The sequence below is a fragment of the Microplitis demolitor genome, chromosome 8, assembly GCF_026212275.2.
Source record: "Microplitis demolitor isolate Queensland-Clemson2020A chromosome 8, iyMicDemo2.1a, whole genome shotgun sequence".
NCBI lineage: Eukaryota > Metazoa > Arthropoda > Insecta > Hymenoptera > Braconidae > Microplitis > Microplitis demolitor.
Window position 1 is genome coordinate 2059513 of NC_068552.1, and position 23059 is coordinate 2082571.

At 24.7% G+C, this 23059-nt stretch overlaps 1 protein-coding gene across 2 annotated transcripts; it reads right to left on the bottom strand.

Annotated features, from left to right (window-relative positions):
- Positions 1–30: 30 nt before the first annotated feature.
- On the bottom strand, positions 31–10164 carry LOC103572500 (uncharacterized). 2 transcript variants are annotated; one of them, XM_008551132.3, is made up of 4 exons: positions 9976–10164; positions 8260–8457; positions 7652–7712; positions 31–3664 (listed from the first exon to the last, which is right to left on the bottom strand). In XM_008551132.3, exons 2-4 carry the CDS (start codon positions 8303–8305, stop codon positions 3370–3372), a joined length of 402 nt encoding a protein of 133 aa, XP_008549354.1. In that variant the 5' UTR covers positions 8306–8457; positions 9976–10164; the 3' UTR covers positions 31–3369. The 2 variants fall into 2 exon arrangements, with proteins under 2 accessions (XP_008549354.1, XP_014296826.1); XM_014441340.2 differs by lacking the exon at positions 8260–8457.
- Positions 10165–23059: the final 12895 nt, after the last annotated feature.

The following is a 23059-nucleotide window of genomic DNA, read 5'->3' on the forward strand; positions in this document are numbered from 1 at the left end:
TGTTTTATACAACTTACATTAATGCTTTGTTACAATCTAATCGGTACAAAGACAAGCGAAATAATACAGTAATTACGCATACAAATAAAATTTATGAACAATTATTGTTTCATACATAACCTTTAGTTAAAAGCTATTGTTGTTTACTTTATACAAATGCTTCATTACAAAATTGGTAAAATGTATATCGCTAAAAATAATCACTCAAATAATTATATTACTAGTATTTATATATATGTTTATTTATTCATTTATTTTCTTTTTTTTTATATCACTATAATTATTCTTCATTATATTTATTAATTATCATTACTGTTTGATACGATCTAAGTATAACGAAAAGGCTAAAAATTATCTTCTAATATATTTGTATCTCGCTCTGCAGTCTTCCCTCATTTGTGGATTATTTTATATTTTTTTTTTCTTTATTTATTTAAAAGAATTATTGCCAAGATCATACCTGCTTTATGCAATTATCAAATTGCTGCTTTTAATTATTTTATATTTAGTCACTGTACAGCACCAAGTAATCTAGTTATTGTTTTAAAATATATATCATAATAATCGCAAATTAAAATTTCCCAGCCGACCCGAATTACGGTACATTACCGTATTTTTACCGCAATTTCACGGTAATTTGCGCCAAATTACGGAAAATACCAAAATTTACGACAGCTCAGGTAACTTACGACAGCCCGTGGTAATTTTACCGTAACGCGGTGGCATGCCTTACGGTAAAATTCCGTAATTTTGTGGTAAATTTGCTGTTTAAGACGATTAATAAAAAAGTTACGATAAATTTTCTGCGTTTGTCGGTAATTTGAGGCCAATTAAGGTAAATTACGGAATAATACGGTAGTTTTCGATCAGATATACAGTAATTTACGGCAAAAACATGGTTATTTGTGGCACTATTAGCATCCTTAGCAGATCCCAATAACGGTAAATTACCGTAGTTTACCGTAAATAACCGAATTTTACGGCATTCGGAAGGGTTGCCGTAATTTACCGCAAATTTCCGTAATTTACAGTAAACTACCGAAAACTGCGGTAAACTACCGTATTTGACGGCAAATTTTGCGGTAAAATTGCGACAATGCGATATTTTACTACAGTTTTTAGTAGTTTACTGTAAATTACTGGAATTTACGGTATTCGAAAGAATTACTGTTGAATATGGTATTTTGCCGTAAATTATGGCAAATTGCGGCATTCTACCGTAAATTACGGCAATTTTTTGTAATTTGCGGCAAATTTGTAGTAAATTACAGTATTTTACGGTAAAATTCGGTAATTTTCCGTAATTTGGATCCACTATGGGTAACTCAGTGAAATACTTCACTACGGTAAAATGTCGCATTTTGACAGTCAACTACAAATTTACGACCAAATTTCGTAATGTTACCGTAAATTTGCGGTAAAATACCGCAGGATTGTAGCGAATTTAGGTAAATTACTGTACTTACATCGCAAATTACTTCGAAATACCTTAATTTACCGAAAATACTGCAACGTTACCGAAAATTCCCGAACTTTTTCCTTCAGTACCGCAGAGTCGTCGTAAATTACCGTACCTTTACCGCAAAATAGCCCAATTTATTGCAGAATACCGCAAAATGTAGTAATTTGCGGTAAAATGTATTCTTCCGAGTGTCGTAAATTACGGTAATTTTCGTAATTTACGGTAGTTTACTGTAATTCGGATTCGCTAGGAAATGTAAATAAAAAAAAATTGGTTATTTAAAAAGCGATTGACATTTATCTAAATATAGCTTTTATATTCTACACAGTTTTATTTAATTATTTATTAACATTATTGTTACTGTCGATATATAAATTGATAATTATTATTTATTTTCTCTTTAATTAATAGCGTGATTAACTCACTCAGTACAGATGACTCGTGATAATTCTATCAACTGTCAATTTTTTACCTGGATTATTATGAAATTATAGCATTCAATTCTACTTTATATAAGTAATATATCAACAATGTCTATTTTTATTTCTCGATTGTTATCTTTATCACCCTCTGTATCCTTTATTTTGTACAAAAAATCATTAGGCCAACGATGTTATGCATAACTTTATATACCTATGGAAAAAAAATTTTTTCAAAAAATTTTCATGACAACGAATTTTCAAAATTGAACCAATTTCAAATTTGATTATTTTTGGAACTTTAAAAATATTAGAAAGTGAAAAATTTTCAACAGGTGTAGACTTTTCTGACTTTTATTATAACTTTTCGAGAAGGTCACTTTTTTTGAACTTTTTGACTAGAAGCTGAAGATAGCGGCCAAAATAAGTAGCGGCCACGCAAAAAATTACTGGCCGCTACTTCTTACGGTCACTTGCTTCAGTTTCATATTTTTAGACACAGTCAAAATTAGTCCAAAAAAATTAGTGGTTCGAACCAATTATAAACTTTCCCTGACAGATCTAAATGATGTCAATTTACCGTAAAATGCGGATTTACGGGAACTTTACCGCAATGTACGGCAATATACAGCCTGTGTGGCAATTTACGGTATCTTACACTGAGTTGCGGTAAATAATGGGTAATTTACCGGTATGTTTACCATAAGCACCGTATGTTTTTATTTCTACAGTGCAATACTTGACTTTACGGTAAATTATCGTCCACTTGCTGTCAATTTACGGTCAAATACCGAACTTCTGCCGTAAATTGCAGGAATTCGTCGTAAATTACGGTGGTTATCATAATTTACCATAATTCGGACCCGCCAGAGTTTTATGAACTTACGTAGTTGTTAATTTAAATCATTGTTGTTTAAAAAATTATAAACTCATAAGAAAAGTCTACAGTAGTTTGAAATTTTTCACACTTGTAATTATTTCAAAATTCTAAAAATGTTCAACTTAAAATTAAAAACTGTCTCAATTTTAAAAAATGACTGTCAGAAATGTTTTTGGAACGAATTTTTTTTACACGGTATATATCTATATATATTTTATTTGTAATTAAAAAAGAATTTCTTTCTTTCATAAACAAGTGCATAACGTCAACACATTCTTCATTATTGTCGTATGTCAGGTGACACAAGAGATAATATGAGAACAAATACGAGAAACAAGAGTAGACATTAATAAAAAAAAAAATTTTAAAAAAGAATTTTAACAAAAACAAAAGTATTTTCGTTCATACGGTTTACTTTAGTACACTTTTGTGTGTTGGAATAAGTACCGTTTGCTAGTTAAAGTAAAATATTTATCACGAAATCTAATACCTGAAGGACATCATCAGCAAGTAGAATAAAAAATAGTAATTAAAAAAAAAAAATTAATGATAACTTAGTGGAGCTGACGTGGTCCCGTTAAATATTAAAATAAAAAAATAGTTTTGAATCATGCGTGTGTTGGATCGACGACATTATTAGACGATGATGAGAGTTGCTCTTCAGCTTCCATCATCTTTAGTTTTCGTACAACTTGTGCGTGCTCTTCAAGTAGTCTGGCAAATTCGTCTCGACGAGTTTCAGCCTCGACCTGAATCTGTTTAATCCTCTCACGTGGCCCACCAGGACTATCTAGTGGTGTTTGTGACGTCGAATTACGTGAGCTATTGCTTTCTGTTGACAGACCCTCTGTGTCTGGGCTATCACTCAAAATTGATGATGAATCCACGTCATCTACTATCAAACTGAAATAAAAAATTAAAAAAATTAATATTTTATCAATTTTGTAACGAAAATAATGATAATAATAATAATAATAATAATAATAATAATAATAATAATAATAATAATAATAATAATAATAATAATAATAAATAATAATAATAATAATAATAATAATAATAATAATAATAATAATAATAATAATAATAATAATAATAATAATAATAATAATAATAAATAATAATAATAATAATAATAATAATAATAATAATAATAATAATAATAATAATAATAATAATAATATAATAATAATAATAATAAATAATAATTATAATAATAATAATAATAATAATAATAATAATAATAATAATAATAATAATAATAATAATAATAATAATAATAATAATAATAATAATAATAATAATAATAATAATAAATAATAATAATAATAATAATAATAATAATAATAATAATAATAATAATAATAATAATAATAATAATAATAATAATAATAATAATAATAAATAATAATAATAATAATAATAATAATAATAATAATAATAATAATAATAATAATAATAATAATAATAATAATAATAATAATAATAATAATAATAATAATAATAATAATAATAATAATAATAATAATAATAAATAATAATAATAAATAATAATAATAAATAATAAATAATAATAATAATAATAATAATAATAATAATAATAATAATAATAATAATAATAATAATAATAATAATAATAATAATAATAATAATAATAATAATAATAATAATAATAATAATAATAATAATAATAATAATAATAATAATAATAATAATAATAATAATAATAATAATAATAATAATAATAATAATAATAATAATAATAATAATAATAATAATAATAATAATAATAATAATAATAATAATAATAATAATAATAATAATAATAATAATAATAATAATAATAATAATAATAATAATAATAATAATAATAATAATAATAATAATAATAATAATAATAATAATAATAATAATAATAATAATAATAATAATAATAATAATAATAATAATAATAATAATAATAATAATAATAACAATAATAATAATAATAATAATAATAATATTTTTTTAAGTAATAAATCAATAAAAATTATGATATTATTCATTTCATATTCAATTTCAAAAAAAAATTTTTTTTGACAGAAAAAAATTGAAATTTGCTTAAGGGACTTAAAAAGAAAAAAAATTAATTAAGAAAATGATTTTAAGTCATCAAATTTTCGCACTAAAAATATATTAAATTGAAAATTTCTAATAGTATAATTTCTTACAAGAAGAAAATACAATATTTCCAAAAGTTAGTTTTTTCTCAGTGTATAGGGGAGGGGGCAAAACGGGGTACTTAAGGAAATAGTCGGGGACTCAAATAGGTTTTTTTTTTTTTTATGATATTCAAAGTGAATAGCAAAAATTTTCAGCTGCTGTAAAAAAAAAATTTTCATATTTCGCGGGCAAAATGGGGAGTTTAAAGGTGACAAAAAATTCTGGATATTAAATAAATTTGGGTAAATTAAATTTTCTTGTAAGTAATTTACATAAAGAAAAATTACATTTCACATAATTATTGGATGCAAAGGAAGAAAAAAAATTTTAATAGTTTTTTTCAAAAAACAAAAGTCATTGACATTTTTCGACTGACACTTTAGATTTTTTAAAAAGTTTAACTACCGACTTTAAATTGGTAATTTTTGTTTGCTAATTACTATTTATTATTAACTTCAAAGTAAAAGATTTGAGTCAGTTTTAATTCCAAAGAAGATATTTTTAAAAAAGCAATTATATGTTGCTTAAAGTAATAGATTCAAAAATAATTAAAAGTTAATTAAATTTAAAAATTAAAAAAATTTTAAATATTTTCGTTGATTATTGAAATACCTGAAGTAATTTGACCCGAGTTCTTTTATTGTAAATTGATAAGAAAAAAAATCAAATTCATACTTCTTACAAAAATTTTCGAAAACACTCAAAAAAATTCAAAATAATGCTCAATTATATATACAAGTATTTTTCGAACCCAAAAAATTTCCATAAAATTCCAGGGCAATTTTCCCCCTCCCCCATATCAATGTATCCATACTAAATCACTGATACATAATTAACAAACAAAAGATCTACAATTACTTATATAATTTATAATCACAGGAATTGATTTTTATGTTATGTAAATTTCTTGCAATTGCTCACTATGTCACTAAATGTTTCGTTGTAAACAAAAACATAAACTCTAATAGATTTATCATCAAAAAAATAATAATGACAGTAAAAATAAATTCCTCATTATTTCTTGCTATAAATAGTCATAATTAAAACTTTTTTTAATTAAAGAAATATTTATATCTTTAATCATAACAAAGTCATCTAATTATCTTTCAGATTTTTAAAAATAGATTTTCTTTATAACGTTATCTTGTTGACGGTTGTCATCGGTAGCTTTTCTTCTTTACTTGTTTTAATAGCCAGACAATTGTTACTTGCGTCAATACGACGTCACCCTATATATATCATATACTCATATATATATATATATAATACCAGATAATTTTATTTTATTAACAATAATCTTCATGTAAATAATTTCAAAATCTTAATTAACGATTCATTTGATAAAATATCATTCATAAATAAATGTTTTGATAAAAAAAAGTCATTTAAATTAATATTGGATCAAGATTAAGATTGATTTTAAATTTCGATAAAAGGAATTATCTTTTTTTTTTTTTTTTTTTTTTCATAGAGATTACTATTGATATACAAAATTTTCCAATCGACAGATTTTATTATCTATTGAACAAAAGGTCATAATCCATATATCGATTAACACCCACGCCCCAAACTTTACTGGAGCCCTGGGCTTCGAAGGACGTATCGGAAATGGACTACGAAATAATTCTAAAAATATAATTTATTTTTCAACCATCATCATTATGATCATCGTCATCTTTTGCGTACTTTTCTTATTTATTTTTCATTTTTTTTTATTATATATATATATATATATATATATATATATATATATATATATATATATATATATATATTTTTTTTTTTTTAAATTTACCCCATAAAAAAAATTTATAAATATATATAAAATATGTATAAAAATATATTTTAAATAGATAACTTTTAACCGATTTTCGTATATATTTTATATATTAAAAATATATATATACATACTTTGTGTATGACTCTGAAGTTCACAATTAACAATTTTTGAATTTTTTTTTTCAACTAATAAATTGCAAAAAAAAAAAAAATAAAAAAATGCACATGTAGAAAATTGAAAAAACTATAAGTGCAATTTTTTTGAAAATTTTTTTTTTGCAATTTATCATTTAAAAAAAAAGAACAAAAATTATTAGATGGCTAACTAGTATCGCACATTTTTTTATATTTTCATAAGTGTATCTTTGATTTGTTTTTAAAATGATAAATTGTAAAAAAAAAAATTTTTGAAAAAATTGCACCTGTAGTTTTTTTAGTTTTCTACATGTGCATTTTTTTTGATTTTTTTTTTTTGCAATCGATATGTTAAAAAAAAAAAATTCAAAAAATGTTAACTATCTGTTAACTTTAGTCCTGTATTTTTTATATATTTTTAATATATTCAAAATATATGTAAAAATTGGACAAAAGTTATCTATTAAAAATATATTTTTTATACATATTTTATATACATTTACATATTTTTTATATTTTAACATACATTTATTTAATAAATTTTTTTTCACGAGTATTAAATTTGTGTTAAATGACCACGAACGCATATCAATCGCCGCTATAAATTGTTTGTAATCTTAGCGCTTCTATAAACATTTCCACCGCTAAAATATAAACGTCTTGTGAAATACTTTCTTACTTATACTTTCATCGATTAACTCATCTATATATTTATTCATTCATTGAATCCCTTTTTAAATTTAATTATTTTAAAAATACACAATCAATTTTTACCTAAAGACGTCATGGATTTCTTGTCCAGTGGCCATTGTCACTGCGATATCCGGTAGTGATTCTGAAGCAAAAAAAATTTATTTATTATAATCTACATATAAATTTATATATATATTTTTTTAATGGATAAAAATATAAAGTGTATTATAGAAAATAAATATATAAACTACTCAATAGTTTTTATTTTTAAATAGAATCAAAAGAATGGATGACTAGCGGCCGTAATAAGTAGCGGCCACGCAAAAAATTGCGGGCCGCTACTTCATAAAATTTTGAAACTGAAGCTAGCGACCATAATAAGTAGCGGCCACGCAAAAGATTGTGTTAGTGGCCGCAAAAAGTAGCGGCCACGCAAAAGATTGTGTTAGTAGCCGCAATAAGTAGCGGCCACGCAAAAGAAATTGCGAGCCGCTACTTATTACAGCCGCTAGCTACAGCTTTATAATAATTGTAACAAAATTTATATGAATATATATCAATATATGTGGGTAAAGTTTTCTCAATATGCAAATAGCTGCTTCGGAAATCGATCGGACACCCGGCTGTGCACATTGAGATATTAGTGGACAATTAAACAATTAAATAATTGAAATATCGTGTGTCCATACCTGTGCACGAGTGCTCGATCGGCCTCTGTCGCACCTCGTTCTGCATTGTCTGGATATATTTAAACTTATTTTACTGTCTATATTTTTACCCACTCGTTCCGCGGGAGTTTTAAATTTCTTTTAAATTTATTGTTATTTATTTTTGTTATTATTATTGGGTTTTTAACAGGTTAATGCGAAGTAAAAATTATCGTCCACCTGTTAAAAAAAGAAATTAAATAAAATTATACCTAGTCGAGGCTATAAATTCATGCCTTACGTCAATCTCTTTGACGTTTTATCTAAAGCTAAATAAAAATAATATAAGAAAACTAGGGTAGTCTTTAAAATGTTTCTATGGCTACTAATCTATTTTATAACGATCTAATAACGTATGTTTTATTCTTAAATCGGATCATTCAATTTTTTTTTTTTTTTTTTTTTTTTTTTTCATTTTAGTTTTAAAATTTGAGTTTATATAAATTTAAATGTATGGATAATTTTTTATTTAATAAATTGAATATGAATTACTTAAAAAAATGAAAAAATAAAAAAATGCACATTTAGAAAATTAAAAAAACTACAAGTGCAATTTTTTCAAATATTTTTTTTTTTATAATTTATTACTTTTTTTAAAATTCAAAAATTATTAGACGTCAGCCAACTTTGGTATTATAAAAGTGATAATTTTTCGATTTTTTTTTCAGCATCAATAACAAAAAAAAAATGAAAAAATAAAAAAATGCACATTTAGAAAATTAAAAAAACTACAAGTGCAATTTTTTCAAATATTTTTTTTTTTATAATTTATTATTTTTTTTAAAATTCAAAAATTATGAGATGTCAGCCAACTTTGGTATTATAAAATTGATAATTTTTCGATTTTTTTTTCAGCATCAATAACAAAAAAAAATGAAAAAATAAAAAAATGCACATTTAGAAAATAAAAAAAACTACAAGTGCAATTTTTTCAAATATTTTTTTTTTTAATAATTCATCATTTTTTTACAAATCAAAAAATTAAGAGACGTCGGGAGTCTTTGGTATCATAAATTTTGAATTTAAATTAAAAAGTAAAAATAATTTCGCTTTTTTAAATATTTATAAACTGTTATTTTGAAGCTGATATTTCGAGGTGTAAATGACACTTATCGATCGCTCGAATTCTCGGTGCCGGTATAGAATTCTCTAAATTTTATAAGCAGTAATTCTAAATTTGTATCAACGATCCAATAAATTAATCCACATCCGACATTAAAAAATTATTCATCAATCGAACTGTATCGTGATCAACAAATATCGATTAGTAAAAAAAAAAAAAAAACAAGAACCGTAAATTTTTTAAAAATAAATTTTAAAAAATTAAACAAATAGAAAATTTATATAAATTATTTTTGAAAAAAAAAAAAAAAATATATGGTATTTGGTTAAAATTGTCCACACTATATAATTAATATGCACTTACAAGAGCTCTGAGCATGACATTTAATAGCATAAAACCTCTCTGAAATTACTCCAAGCGATAGCAGTTTAAGCAAAAACTACAAATGATAAAAAAAATTTCACTAACGAATCTTACATTTATTTTTATAAATTTATTCACTATTTAAATTTTGAACTTTTTTTTTTTTTTTTTAAATATATTTAGCATAAAAAAACTGCTCCAAATAACTCGTAAATTTATAAATAAATTCAAAAAAAAAAAAAAAAATTAAAAAGCACAAAAAAAATATTTACCTTTCACCATTGGAATTTGAAAATTCAAAATAAAAATAATCACTGAGTAATTAATTATTTGTTTACTATATTGTTGATGTGAAACAATTTTTTTTTAATATTAATTTTGAAAAAAAATGCTTTAAAGAAAAATAAATATTAGTATGAGTGGAGAGCAACCTCACCGGGTAAAGATTTCGCGCAGACTGATCGGCGTTGAGGTTTAAACGTGTATGTCGTTTTACTGGCTCACTACATACAATAAATGCTTCGTCAAGCTCAAGTACAACTCATCGATATTTGCTGCAACAGTAGAATTATATGGCACAATGTGGAAATTTATTCAATCAATTGAAATAATTAATTTACTTTTATTGGTACTCACTTGCATATATATATATATATATGTATATATATATAGAATTTTAAATATTCATTAGTTATATACCCTATTATTTTATTTGTTAAATTTTAAATAAATTACTTGGGTCTGTTTAATTATTGCGCGCGAATTTAAATTTAAAATTATTGCAACCCGGGAAGAAAATGTTATATAATTATATATAAATGCGAAATAAAATTATATAAGTTTTGGCCATATATAATTTGGTATAGTTTTATATAGTTATACATAATTACATACATATTTATATAATTATGTACAGTTTTGTATGTTATACTCATATTACACTTATGTAAAATTATACTCGTAAATGAAATTTCGCAAAAAGAAATAAATGCACCTTTTATATTGGATAAAATTAATTTGAAATAATTATACATTTATATAAAATTATATATGATTTTATACAAAGATGTAAAATACGGTGATGGCAGTGAGAAAATTATGTATAGTTATATATAAATTCATCTATAAAATTGAATAGTTATATAATTATATATAAATTTCGAGATAAAATTATATAAGTTTTGTTCACAAGTACTTTTGTATAGCTTTATATAGCTATATATAATTATATATAATTTTATAACATTATTTATAGTTTTATATTTCATTCTCATGTAACACTTATGTAAAATTATACTCATAAATAAAATTTTGCAAAAAAATTTAATGCATCTCTTACATTGGATAAAATTAATTCAGATAATTATACATTTATATGAAATTATATATGATTTCATACAACGACGTAAAATGAGGTGATGGCAATGAGATAAAATTATGTATAACTATATATATGAATGTATATGTTTATATATAAAATTATATAATTATATATGAATTTCGAGATAAAATTATATGAGTTTTGGCCATATGTAATTTTGTATAGCTTTACATAGCTATATATAATTATATATATTTTTATAATATTATATGGAGTTTTATATTTTATTCTCATATAACACTTATGTAAAATTATACTCATAAATGAAATTTTGCAAAAAAAATGTAATGCACCTTTCATATTAAAAAAATTAATCTGAAATAATTATATATTTATATAAAATTATATATGATTCCACACAACGACGTAAAATGAGGTGATAACAATGAGATAAAATTATGTATAATTATATATATAAATTTATTTTTGTATATCTAAAAGTATATATTTATATAAAATTATATATAATTTTTTATACTAATATAAAGTAAGGCAGTAATAATTATATATGATATTATATAGTTTTATATAATTATATCAGATTTTCTATTTTTATATAAAATGATTTTGTATATAAAGCTATATATTTTTATATAAATTTATATAAAATTTTCTGAAGTTATATATAATTTAACATGATTGTATGAAATTTTTTTTTTCCGGGAATTATTGTTGCAACAATCGATAGTTTTATTTATTGCTCAGCTAAAATACTTAGAAGGAATTGATTGAATGATAAATAATAATTATTTTCATTACGTCATGATTTGCATGCGAGTTTATTGCGGAAAATATTTAAAAAATAGTCGTTGTTTTAAACGGAAAAATTTCATTTCCTTTTAATAAATAGGAAGATACCGTAATCGTTTTACTATTTATATCTAACACTTAATTATTCTATATTTTTAGAATTTTATTCAAAATTTTTTTTAGAAACTGTTTATTTTTATGATCGAGTTTCTTTTTTAATTTAAAAAAAATTTCTAGAGCTTGTATTTATAAGTTGTTTACGAAAATTGTTGATTGAAATATTTAAGATCTTAAATATTAGACGGTACTTAATGTGGGTGAAAACATATCTCATAAGATTTTCGAGTATGTTTCACGTGAAATGCTAATTCAGTCTCACAATGATGCGTGATCGTGGATGCTTCTCTGAAATAGATCAACACATGCAGCGTTCTTTCTAATCTAGAAAACATTTTTCATGACAAACAAAATTAAAATTTAAATTAAAAAAACCAATACTGTATGACTCCCCGTGTGGAAAAAATTATATGTAATTATGAATAATTATATGTAGAAAATGGCCCCCTATTATTATACATAATTATATATGAATATGTAACATTATTTATGCTGCATATTTTATTTATGAACTGACTATTTTACACAGTTTTCAGGAATTAAAAATCAATTAAAGGGACTCTTTGCCTACCCGGGTAACAAAATTATATATAATTATATGTAACTCATATATAATTAGATATAATTATATGCAGCTCATATATAATTAGATATAATTATATGCAGCTCATATACAATTATAATTGTATATAAATATATATAATTATATATATTTATAGACGGCCCATATAATTATATATGCCTCATATATAATTATATATAATTATATGTAATGACTTGTATCGACATTTTGCACAATTTTCAGACATTAAAAAAAATTGAAGGGACTATTTGCCTACTGGGGTGCATAAAAATTAAATATAATTATATGTAGCTCATATATAATTATATATAATGACTTATATTGATATTTTACACAATTTTCAGAAATTAACAATAAATTGGAGGGACTATTTGCTAACTCGGGTGTATAAGAATTATATAAAATTACATACAATAGTATGCATAATTATATATAATTATACATGAAAATCAGCCTGACGTGATTATATAAAATAATATATAGCTGTATGTAATTATGAATAATTACATTGGGCCCTTTTCCTCATATAATTATATATAGTTTTTTTAACCCGGGTTCTAGAATATTGATATGTAATTATATATAATTGTACATATGAAACAGCCAAGTGTGAGTATGTAAATTATATATAAATATATATAATGTTTTTTATGTATAACATTGTATGCAATTCTATATAATTTTATGTAATCACATTGGGTTGTTTTCTATGTATAATTACATATAACTTTTTTAACTCGGGCTTTTCGAATAATAATACGTAGTTACATATAATTATGTATAGAAAACCGTCCAATTGGAATATATAAAATTATATATAGTTCATATATGATTATATATCAAAAACCATTATAAATATTTACATATAATTTTATCTACTCACATATAATTTATACTTACATATAATTATATATATTTACATATAATTTTATATACTTAAATCGGGACATTTACTGTAGATAATTATACATGATTACGTATTATTATATATAATTATATATGAAATTTTTCCCAGGGGTCAACAAAAATAAGTTTTTGTTATTATTCATGAGTTTTTAAATAAACTTAAAAAAGAAAACTTACTTTTTTTTTATATTAAAATTAACTAATTAATTCTTAAGTTTCATTGTTATCGTTTAATTAACAAATCAATTGATTTTTTAATTAGAGCAAGTAGATCTAATCGATATTCATAAAAGCTGATTTGATTTTAATATAATGTGATTTTATTATAGATAAGCAAAAAAAAAACATTATAATAACAAACTAATAATATCAAATTCGTTTTTGTACTCATAGATATTTACTGATTCATTTTTTCCCTTTGTTGTATATATATATATATATATATATATATATATATATATATATATATATATATATATATATATATATATATATATATATATATATATATATACGTATACGGTTTTTTTATAGAGCTAAATTCAGACATCCATAGGGAATTTGAAGGCCAAATACATAAATAAATGAGTTCATATTTTAATTTGCGTAAATATTGAAAATAAAAATGTCACATTTACGTAAAAGGATTACTACTTCATGCGTCATTGGGAGCTGTCAAAATAACGATATGTATATTTTATATACTTTTTTATTACTTTAGTAAAACTCTAATTTGAATAAGGATATCTACACGATTACGAAAAAACATTAAGTAAATTGTTTTTTTGTTGCTCACATTTATTTAAATATATAGAGGAGGAAGGTAAAAAATAGGATATTTCCAAAATTTTCTAACAAACGTTGGTTTTCTAAAATGTTTTTTTTTTTTTCCATAATCACTTTTATAAGTATAATTGAGCATTTTAAAAAAATTTTTTTTTGTTAAAGTTTTTCATAAATTGAAAAATTCCAGTAGATTAGAATTACCGTCATTTACGGAAATTTTCCGTAATTTACGGTATTGGAAGAAAGTACGACATTTTACGGTAAAAATACTGTAATTTACCGAAAATACAGTAAAATGCGGTACTTTACGGAATTTTAAGTTAAATGAGGTATTTTCACCGTAAATTTGCCGTACAAACCGATAATTTACCGTCAAATTGCAACAAGTCTGTACTATTTTACCGTAAAGTGAAGTATTGTACTTCGAAAACTAAAAAATATCAATGTATGTAAGGTGACATACCGAAAATTACGGTAAATTACCATTTAAGGCCGTAATTCGTTAAAAGATACCATAAATTACCTTATATTGCCATAAAATTCGGCGTTTTGTCATAGGAATGCTGTGTTTATACCACAAAATGCGGTAAATTACGATAATTTACCATAATTCGGAACTGCTAGGAAATACATTAGAAACTGTAAAATTTGGTTTTTAGGACTGTTATATCTCTAGCAGATCCGAATTACGGTAAATTACAGTAAGTACCGTATTTTACAGTGTCTGGCCGAATGACCGTAATTGACGGTAAACTACGGCAATTTATGGACATTTACCGCGAATTACGGTATTTTACCGTACTTTCCCGCAATTTACGGTAAAATGCAACCTTTTACCGTAAATTGCACTAAAATACCGCAATTCACGGTAAATCACCGTATTTAACCGTAAATTACAGTAGTTTTGCTGGATACCGTAAATGAGGTAATTAGCGTAATTTAGTGTCTGGCAGAATTACTGTAATTGGCGGTAAACTACGGCAATTTATCGACATTTGCCGCGAATTACGGTATTTTACCGTACTTTCCCGCAATTTACGGTAAAATGCAACCTTTTACCGTAAATTGCACTAAAATACCGCAATTTACGGTAAATCACCGTATTCAACCGTAAATTACGGTACTTCTGCTGGATACCGTAAATTAGGTAATTGCCATAATTTACCGTAATTCGGATCCACTAGGTATTACTTTATTACAAACAGTAGTTTCAAATATCGCAGTGCAAATTATGATATAAAGTTTTTTATACGAGGACCCTGTTTTCGCACTATAAACTGCAACTTAGCAGATTCGAATTTCCTTAAATTACGGTAGTCGTCGTAATTTCCCTAAAATCATGTAATTTACGGTATTCAGTCTAATTATCACTAATTACGGTAATTTACCACAAATTACCACATTTTTACCGTAAAATGTCGCATTTACCTTAATTGCTACATTTTACCCTAATTTACGGTAATTACCATAATTTACTGTAATTCGAATCCACTGGGGCTTAAGGATTTTTAAATTTGAAAAATTAAAAAAAATTCAACTAAGCATCATTAATGTGTATGTTAATAAGATTGTCACCAGGAAATGCCTAAAAGTAATTTTTAAAAAAAATATGGAGTTAGATGATTTCCTACTGATAACGATGATATAATTCTGACAACTCACTTTATTATTACAGACAGTGTATCTTAAATAATGAAGAAAATAGCTGATATCTGTACCCAAAGTTTTTCATCTCAATAACTGTAATGAAAAAAGTTATTTGGTCAAAGTAAAACAAAGCAAAAACAACAAAAGCAAAAAAACAATTGTTGTAGATAGCACTTAACAACTAACTATAAGAAGGAAAGTGGGTAAGAGTCGAAAAAAATGAGTAACCAATCGAAGAAAGTGCACCATATCTATATATAGATGTATACTATACAACCTACAAAATATATATTTTTGTCTACGGATATTATTGATTGCACACTTGCCATTTTGTATCTTAACGTCCATGCATATAAACCCGAAGATTTTATCGTTACATATTTTTTTGCCCCGAGATTTTATCTAATACTTGTATAGACTGCGATTAGAGTTGGAGCGTTTATTATATACTACTTTACTTTATACTCTATTCTTGAGTATTCTAATACAATATATAAATATTATTTCCCGATGAAAGTGGATTATGCCGATAGTTTTTTGCAATAAAAATAAAAAAAAATGCAGCAGAAAAAAAGAAATTAAAAATTTTAGGAACTAAAACCATGATATTGACAGTGACGAAAATATAACATATGTTTCAGACGTTACCCTATATATGAAATTTATATAATATACTGTTAAATTTCTTCATCATCAAACCTTCTTCCTCGTATTATTGTCGATTCATTGTACGTCATCCCAACTTCAAAAGAAATATTTTTTTTACTCACAGCAAAATATTGATGTCTATATTACTAAAAAAAAAATTCCCTGACATTTTTGGCCCTTAATCTCACTTTTTATTACAGGGAAGAAAATAGACAGGAATGGTTTCTGCACTGAAAAAAATAATCAGTAGCAGCTACCGATTGGCGATCGGAGCCGCTACCGATTATTTTTCGGTAGACGCTACCGATTACTTCGGCAACAGTTACTGAAATAATCGTTAGCCGCTACTGAAAAAATCAGTAGCGGCTACCGAAAAATAATTGGTAGCTGCTACCGATTGTTTTTTTTCCGTGTGTGCTACACAAGAATGATCGTAAAATATGTTAGGAGCTGATTTTAGTATATTACAAGTTCTCGTTATAATAGGAGTGGCTTGTTTTTTACCACAGTACGATTCAACATAGTAACCATTACTATGTTACACATGTCGAAAACACGACTAGTTATCGTTTTCACAGTCACCGTTTATTTACCAGATAATATAGACTCCTTTCAGCAGTGGATGTGTTACTCTATAAAATAGGTATAGGTGCTGTGAAGATGCGAAACAACCCCCGAAAAAATACGTTCCGGACACATGTCGAACTATTATTGACAAAATTAGTTCCCACTAAACAATAGTCAGACATGTGACTGAAAACGACAGTTTTTGAACTGAAAAAAAAAATTGGTAGCAGCTACCGATTATTTTTCGGTAGCCGCTACCGATTATTTCGGTAGAAGTTACTGATTGAAATCGATAGCAGCTACCAAAACAAAATCAGTAGCTGTTACCGAAAATTAGGCAACTGTTACCGACATAATCGGTAGTGGCTCGCCTTAAAACGATTTAAATAAAAACATTGTTTTGCACTCGTACATTCATTGATTCAAGACCGTATCAATAAATCATTTGTCACAAAAGGTTCGGGTAATTGTTTTTCCGACTGTCCATATACACATATTCTAGAACAATAGCCCCTAGCTTTTGGGGTTTGGTTTTTTTTTCTGAAAGCTTCTTTGATGATGGGGATTGATAAAAAATAATATTGAAACTGTGTCGACAGGCCTCCCCATGGTTTGCGTCCAAGGTCAGAGAATACTGCTTTTAGGAACGCAGCCGCAGATTTTTATAGTTTGTCACTCTTATCTTCAAACCCTCTTTAGTTATGAATCATAACATAACATAACTTAGATTACTATTAATCTTCTGCAAGCTCAGTTAAATTTGTGATTGAGAAATAAAATCTTAAAAAAGTATAACAAAATAATCTTAAATAATATATGAAAATTGATTTTTAGAGTGTACTATAAAAATGAAAAAAGTTAATAATATATTATTAGTTTTTTTCCTTCTCTCAGACAAATTACTCAATCAAGATTTCTCATTTTTTTTTTTTTCGACCGATTCGTAATCGAGTGGACTATATTTATAAAAACCAGCTGCGTAAAATAAAAATATCAACAAGCGAAAATATAACTACTCATTATTGTTAACGATTATCATATTTTTAATCTATGAAAAAAAATTATATGATTTGTTCTACTTTTTTTTTCATTTAAAAAAATTGACCTACAAAGAAATATTCAAAATATTTAAGTAAAAATATTACAATTGTGTTGAATTATTTCCAGTGCTTAATTAATAAATATTTTTATATACTACAGAAAAAAAGACAATGCTTTTGATGTTAAAAAAATCAAGTCTGATCATGGCAAGGGAGAAAAATTTCAAAAAATCGTTTTTTTTAGTTTTTTCTAATAATTAATATTTGGGATTGCAGAAAAAAGGATGAAGTTGAAGCTAGCGGCCATAATGAGTAGCGGCCCGCAATTTTTTTGCGTGGCCGCTACTTATTGTGACTACTAGCACAATCTTTTGCGTGACCGCTACTTATTGCGGCCACTAGCACAATCTTTTGCGTGGCCGCTACTTATTATGGCCATTAGCAAAATCTTTTGCGTGGCTGCTACTTATTATAACTACTAGCGCAATCTTTTGCGTGGCTGCTACTTATTGCGGCCATTAGCACAATCTTTTGCGTGGCTACTACTTATGATGGCCGCTAGAAAAATCTTTTGCGTGGCCGCTACTTATGATTGCCGCTAGCTTTAGTTTCATGAAATGAGGTTTGTCGCTAAATAAAAACTTTTTGAAATTAATTATGCGATTTTTGGGGAAAATGAATTTTGATATTTAATAGCCGACATAAATTTAGTATTATAAATATGAATGTTAAATATAAAAAGAAAATTGAAATCTAGCTATAACACCTTCATTATAGAAGTAATAATAGCCAGATACTGCAGTTTGGTTTAAAAAAAAGGCCTATATATATACTCTACAATAATATGACAGTTGTACTACATCTAGTACACATGCAATGTCTAATAGCTTTCTAGATCTATAGAACGAAAGCCTCTATATTTATATCAGTTACTAGTGACGTCATTGCCTAACGGCGCCACTCTATCCATTGACGTCAGAGGAACCCACGTGGGTTCACAAAAACGTACCTAGGTCTAGAATGGATTATTTCATTTTTTTTTTCTCAACTGAAAGGCATCAGCCTTTCTCGTCTTATATTTACAACCCTCAATACTCTAAACCTAAACTACCCTTATATTCTTACCCAGGTTTCCTCTTTTTTTAAAATCATTTATAGCCTTTACTATAGATCGCTATTTAAAATTCTGTGTTACATTACTTGCACGCAATCATTCCAACTGATACTTGTCACGCGATTATTACTTTTTAAAACGTCATTACTTACGTAGATTTTACGTCATTAATTCATTTTTTTTTTTTTAATAATTATTGCTATTAATTTATTATTATGATTAAAAAATGTAAGGTAATTATAATTAGTTGTGGTATGCGATTATATAATGGAAGTTAATGAGGGAAAAACGGAATATTAAAAATTAATAAATGATAGCAAAAAGTGAAATTTGTTATCAGTAATTAGTAATAAAAAAATAATGATTGGCCAAATTAAGAATTGCCATCTTAGATACTGATTTTTCCAGCCGAAAATTGAAAAAGTTACTAACTTTTGCTTTATAACCGGTATGGAAAAATCTTATATCCTAAAACTATACTGAATAATAAGACACATTTTATATAACAATATAATTATTTATATAAAAAGTCATATATATTAAAATAACTATTTTTTTGCCGTTTTAATTATATAATTATATATTTTAAAAATATACAAACATGATATATAATATTATATGTTGGCATATATTCAAGTTATATGAACTCCATATATTGAAAATTATATTATAAACACATGTCATATTATAATGTTAATATATAAGCTAATATATATTATCGACTTATAAAATTTCAAGTCTAAAAGGTTTATTCCAAACTTATATCAAGTTGTAAACCTAAAAAAGCTTAATTCAGTTTTTTTAAGTCAGAGTTGTAAATTGACATCCCCTGATTGAAACGCACACTTACATGTAAACATCTATATGGTCAGATCTACTTAATATGTACTGAGATATCCGTTCTTTCTTTATTAATCTGTACCTTTATTTTCTTTCCTGAGTTAAACTGATAAATGAAATGTTCATTTTTCCGATTAAAAAAATACTTATATTATATATTTTTAAGTATATTATCCAATATATAATGCGATATGTTGGAAAAATATAATGAAAATTATTTTTTTTTATAGCAGTTACTATACTTTAAAATATATCGCGTTACTAAAACCAAAAGGGCGTATCTCAAAATATACGCCCTTTTGGTTCTGCAGAACCAAAAGGGCGTATAAAATTTTTTTTTTTGCTCCAATCAATGTAAAAATATTGAAAACATTAAAATCTATGGAAAAAACGAAAAAAAAAATTTTTTTGTTTTACGCCCTTTTGGTTTTAAGCAAAAATTTTTTTAAAGTCATAAGGGCGTATCCTATTTTTTCGGTTTATTATTAATTATAGGTCAGAGTAAGAAAAAAAATTGCAAGGGTAATAAGAATTATCACTCCACAGCTTGATTTATCTGAACAAATATTTATTTGAATAAAAAACCAAATTTCTTTATTTAATTTTGATCGAATCTTAAGTTTGTCACAATTTTTTTAATTCAACAATTAATGTAAAAAATATGTATAATTCGGGAACGAAAAAATTCTAAATTCTATGAGTGCTGTGAAATTTAATTTAATCAAATTAAAAAAATGCACATTTAGATTGTTCAATTTTTCAAAGGTGCATTTTTTCATTTTTCAATCAAAGTTTCATTTTCTGTTTCCTGTTTTTTTTTTCTTTTTATTTTCAAAAATCAATTACCGTTGTTCTTGAGAATTGTTATGGCTCTAGAATACCAATATATCAAAGCAAGTTTAATGACCTAAATCATTTTTGTGCATCAGGCACCGTCCCACAAAAATATTATCAATATTATTAAAGATTAATTTTCAGCGATGGTAATAGTTATAAATTTTTTTATTATTGTCAAGTTATGTTCTAAAAAAAATTAAAAAAATTTTTTTCATACTCTTAGGTACAGATGATTCTGACGATGGAGATGGTATAGGACTAATACCCTGATGAATTTATTTTTTCTCTATTTTTTATTTGTTTTTTCACTTAAATAAATATTTGTTCATATAAATTAAATTGTGGAGTGATAATTTTTATTACGCTGGCAATTTTTTTTCTTACTCTTACCTATAATTGATAATAAATCGAAAAAACAGGATACGCCCTTATGATTTTAAAAAAATTTTTTCTTAAAACCAAAAAGGCGTAAAACAAAAAAAAAATTTCTTTCGTTTTTTCAATAGATTCTAATGTTGTCAACATTTTTACATTGATTGAAGCAAAAAAGTTTTTTTATACGCCCTTTTGGTTCTGCAGAACCAAAAGGGCGTATATTTTGAGATACGCCCTTATGGTTTTAGTAACGCGATATGTCTCGATTATATTTCATTATATTGGAATTTATAACCGGGAAATTATATTTTGAAAATATACAATGCTCTATAGTAAAATATATATTTTCTTTTATAGTATGTTATAAGAAAAAATATACTTTCAAGTTATATGAACATTATATTCAAACATACATAAATTTTTGCCGTTTTATATAATTATATATTTTTGAATATGAAATAAAAATAGACATTTTTGTCATGCGGGAAATTCGATATCACTGATCAATCATTAGCTTAAAATATCATTTATTCATGATTATAAATTAATTTACAATATATATAAATCGAATAAGTGGTAAACAATAAAATGAAAAATTAGTATACTAGATACTGATTTTGTTGCTCATAAAAATACCGAAAATTTTTAACTCTTATTTTATAAATTCTATCCCATTGGCTAATAATTAATATAAAATGTTATTTATTCGTTATTATAAATTAATTTATTATATACATATATCGAATAAGTGGTAAATAATAAAATTAAAAATTCGTATACTAGATCTTTATATATTTATATGTACGTTTACTAATTTTTCGGTTCCTCATTTTTAAAATTTTTCTGTTTATTTGAATAGTAATAACTAGATACCAATTTATCAATTCTTTTTCATATTAATTTTAATATACGAAATTACAAATTTCGCTCTTCTGTGTATCAAATTTGAATACAAACAATAGTCATCTTGTAATATATATAATGATCCATATTTGATATTAGTATCGAACATACTAATTTTAAGCCCAAAATAAACTACAAACTTAAAATTTTGAGCATCATTTTTTTCCGCGAGGGTCAAATTTCATTCATTTAAGAGCGAATTTAATTATCAATAATAAATATGAAAAATTGATTGATATCATTCTTTTTTTTTTTTTTTTGTGAAAAAATTATTCTTACCTCAGATCAATAAAAGCTGAATTATTTTGTTTCATTTTTCCGATAGTATATACTAGGAAAAAATTCGATTGAATTGATTGATAATTCATAAGCTCTATATCACTTACCATGTCAATTATTAATTTTAATAAAACCATTAAGTCAAATGAATGAAAAATAAAGCATAGCGATTTAGGTAAATGGAAAATTTTTTTGGAATTCATCTAAAAATAACTGCGATTGATAAATTTCTATAATTTACGATCAGGGAAGGAATATATCATTGATATTAATTTGTGGAATTAATGGTAGTTGGAATAATAATATTATTTTAATTTTTCCAAGTTTTAAGTGAAAAAGTATGTCCGATTAATTATGGAGGCATTCACTTGATTCTCAGACTAGCGCGAAGTCTAAGCTATTTTTATTCAATCGACTTTTTATTTTTGCCGCGTACTGAATACCGCTTTCATTATTTCAATTTTTTTTTATTTATTAGTTAGGAGAGGGGGCGGGAAATTTCTTAGGAGAAGAAAATACAATGTTTCTAAAAATTATTTTTTTTTTTAGTGTATAGGGAGGACCCAAAAAATAGTTATCGAAT

Coding starts and splice junctions, on each gene's coding strand:
- LOC103572500 (XM_008551132.3), bottom strand. CDS start 8,305: ATGCAGAACGAGGTGCGACAGAGGCCGATCGAGCACTCGTGCACAG. Junction 7,713..8,259: donor GATCGAGCACTCGTGCACAG/GTATGGACACAC, acceptor TTTTTGCTTCAG/AATCACTACCGGATATCGCA. Junction 3,665..7,651: donor GAAATCCATGACGTCTTTAG/GTAAAAATTGAT, acceptor TTTTTATTTCAG/TTTGATAGTAGATGACGTGG.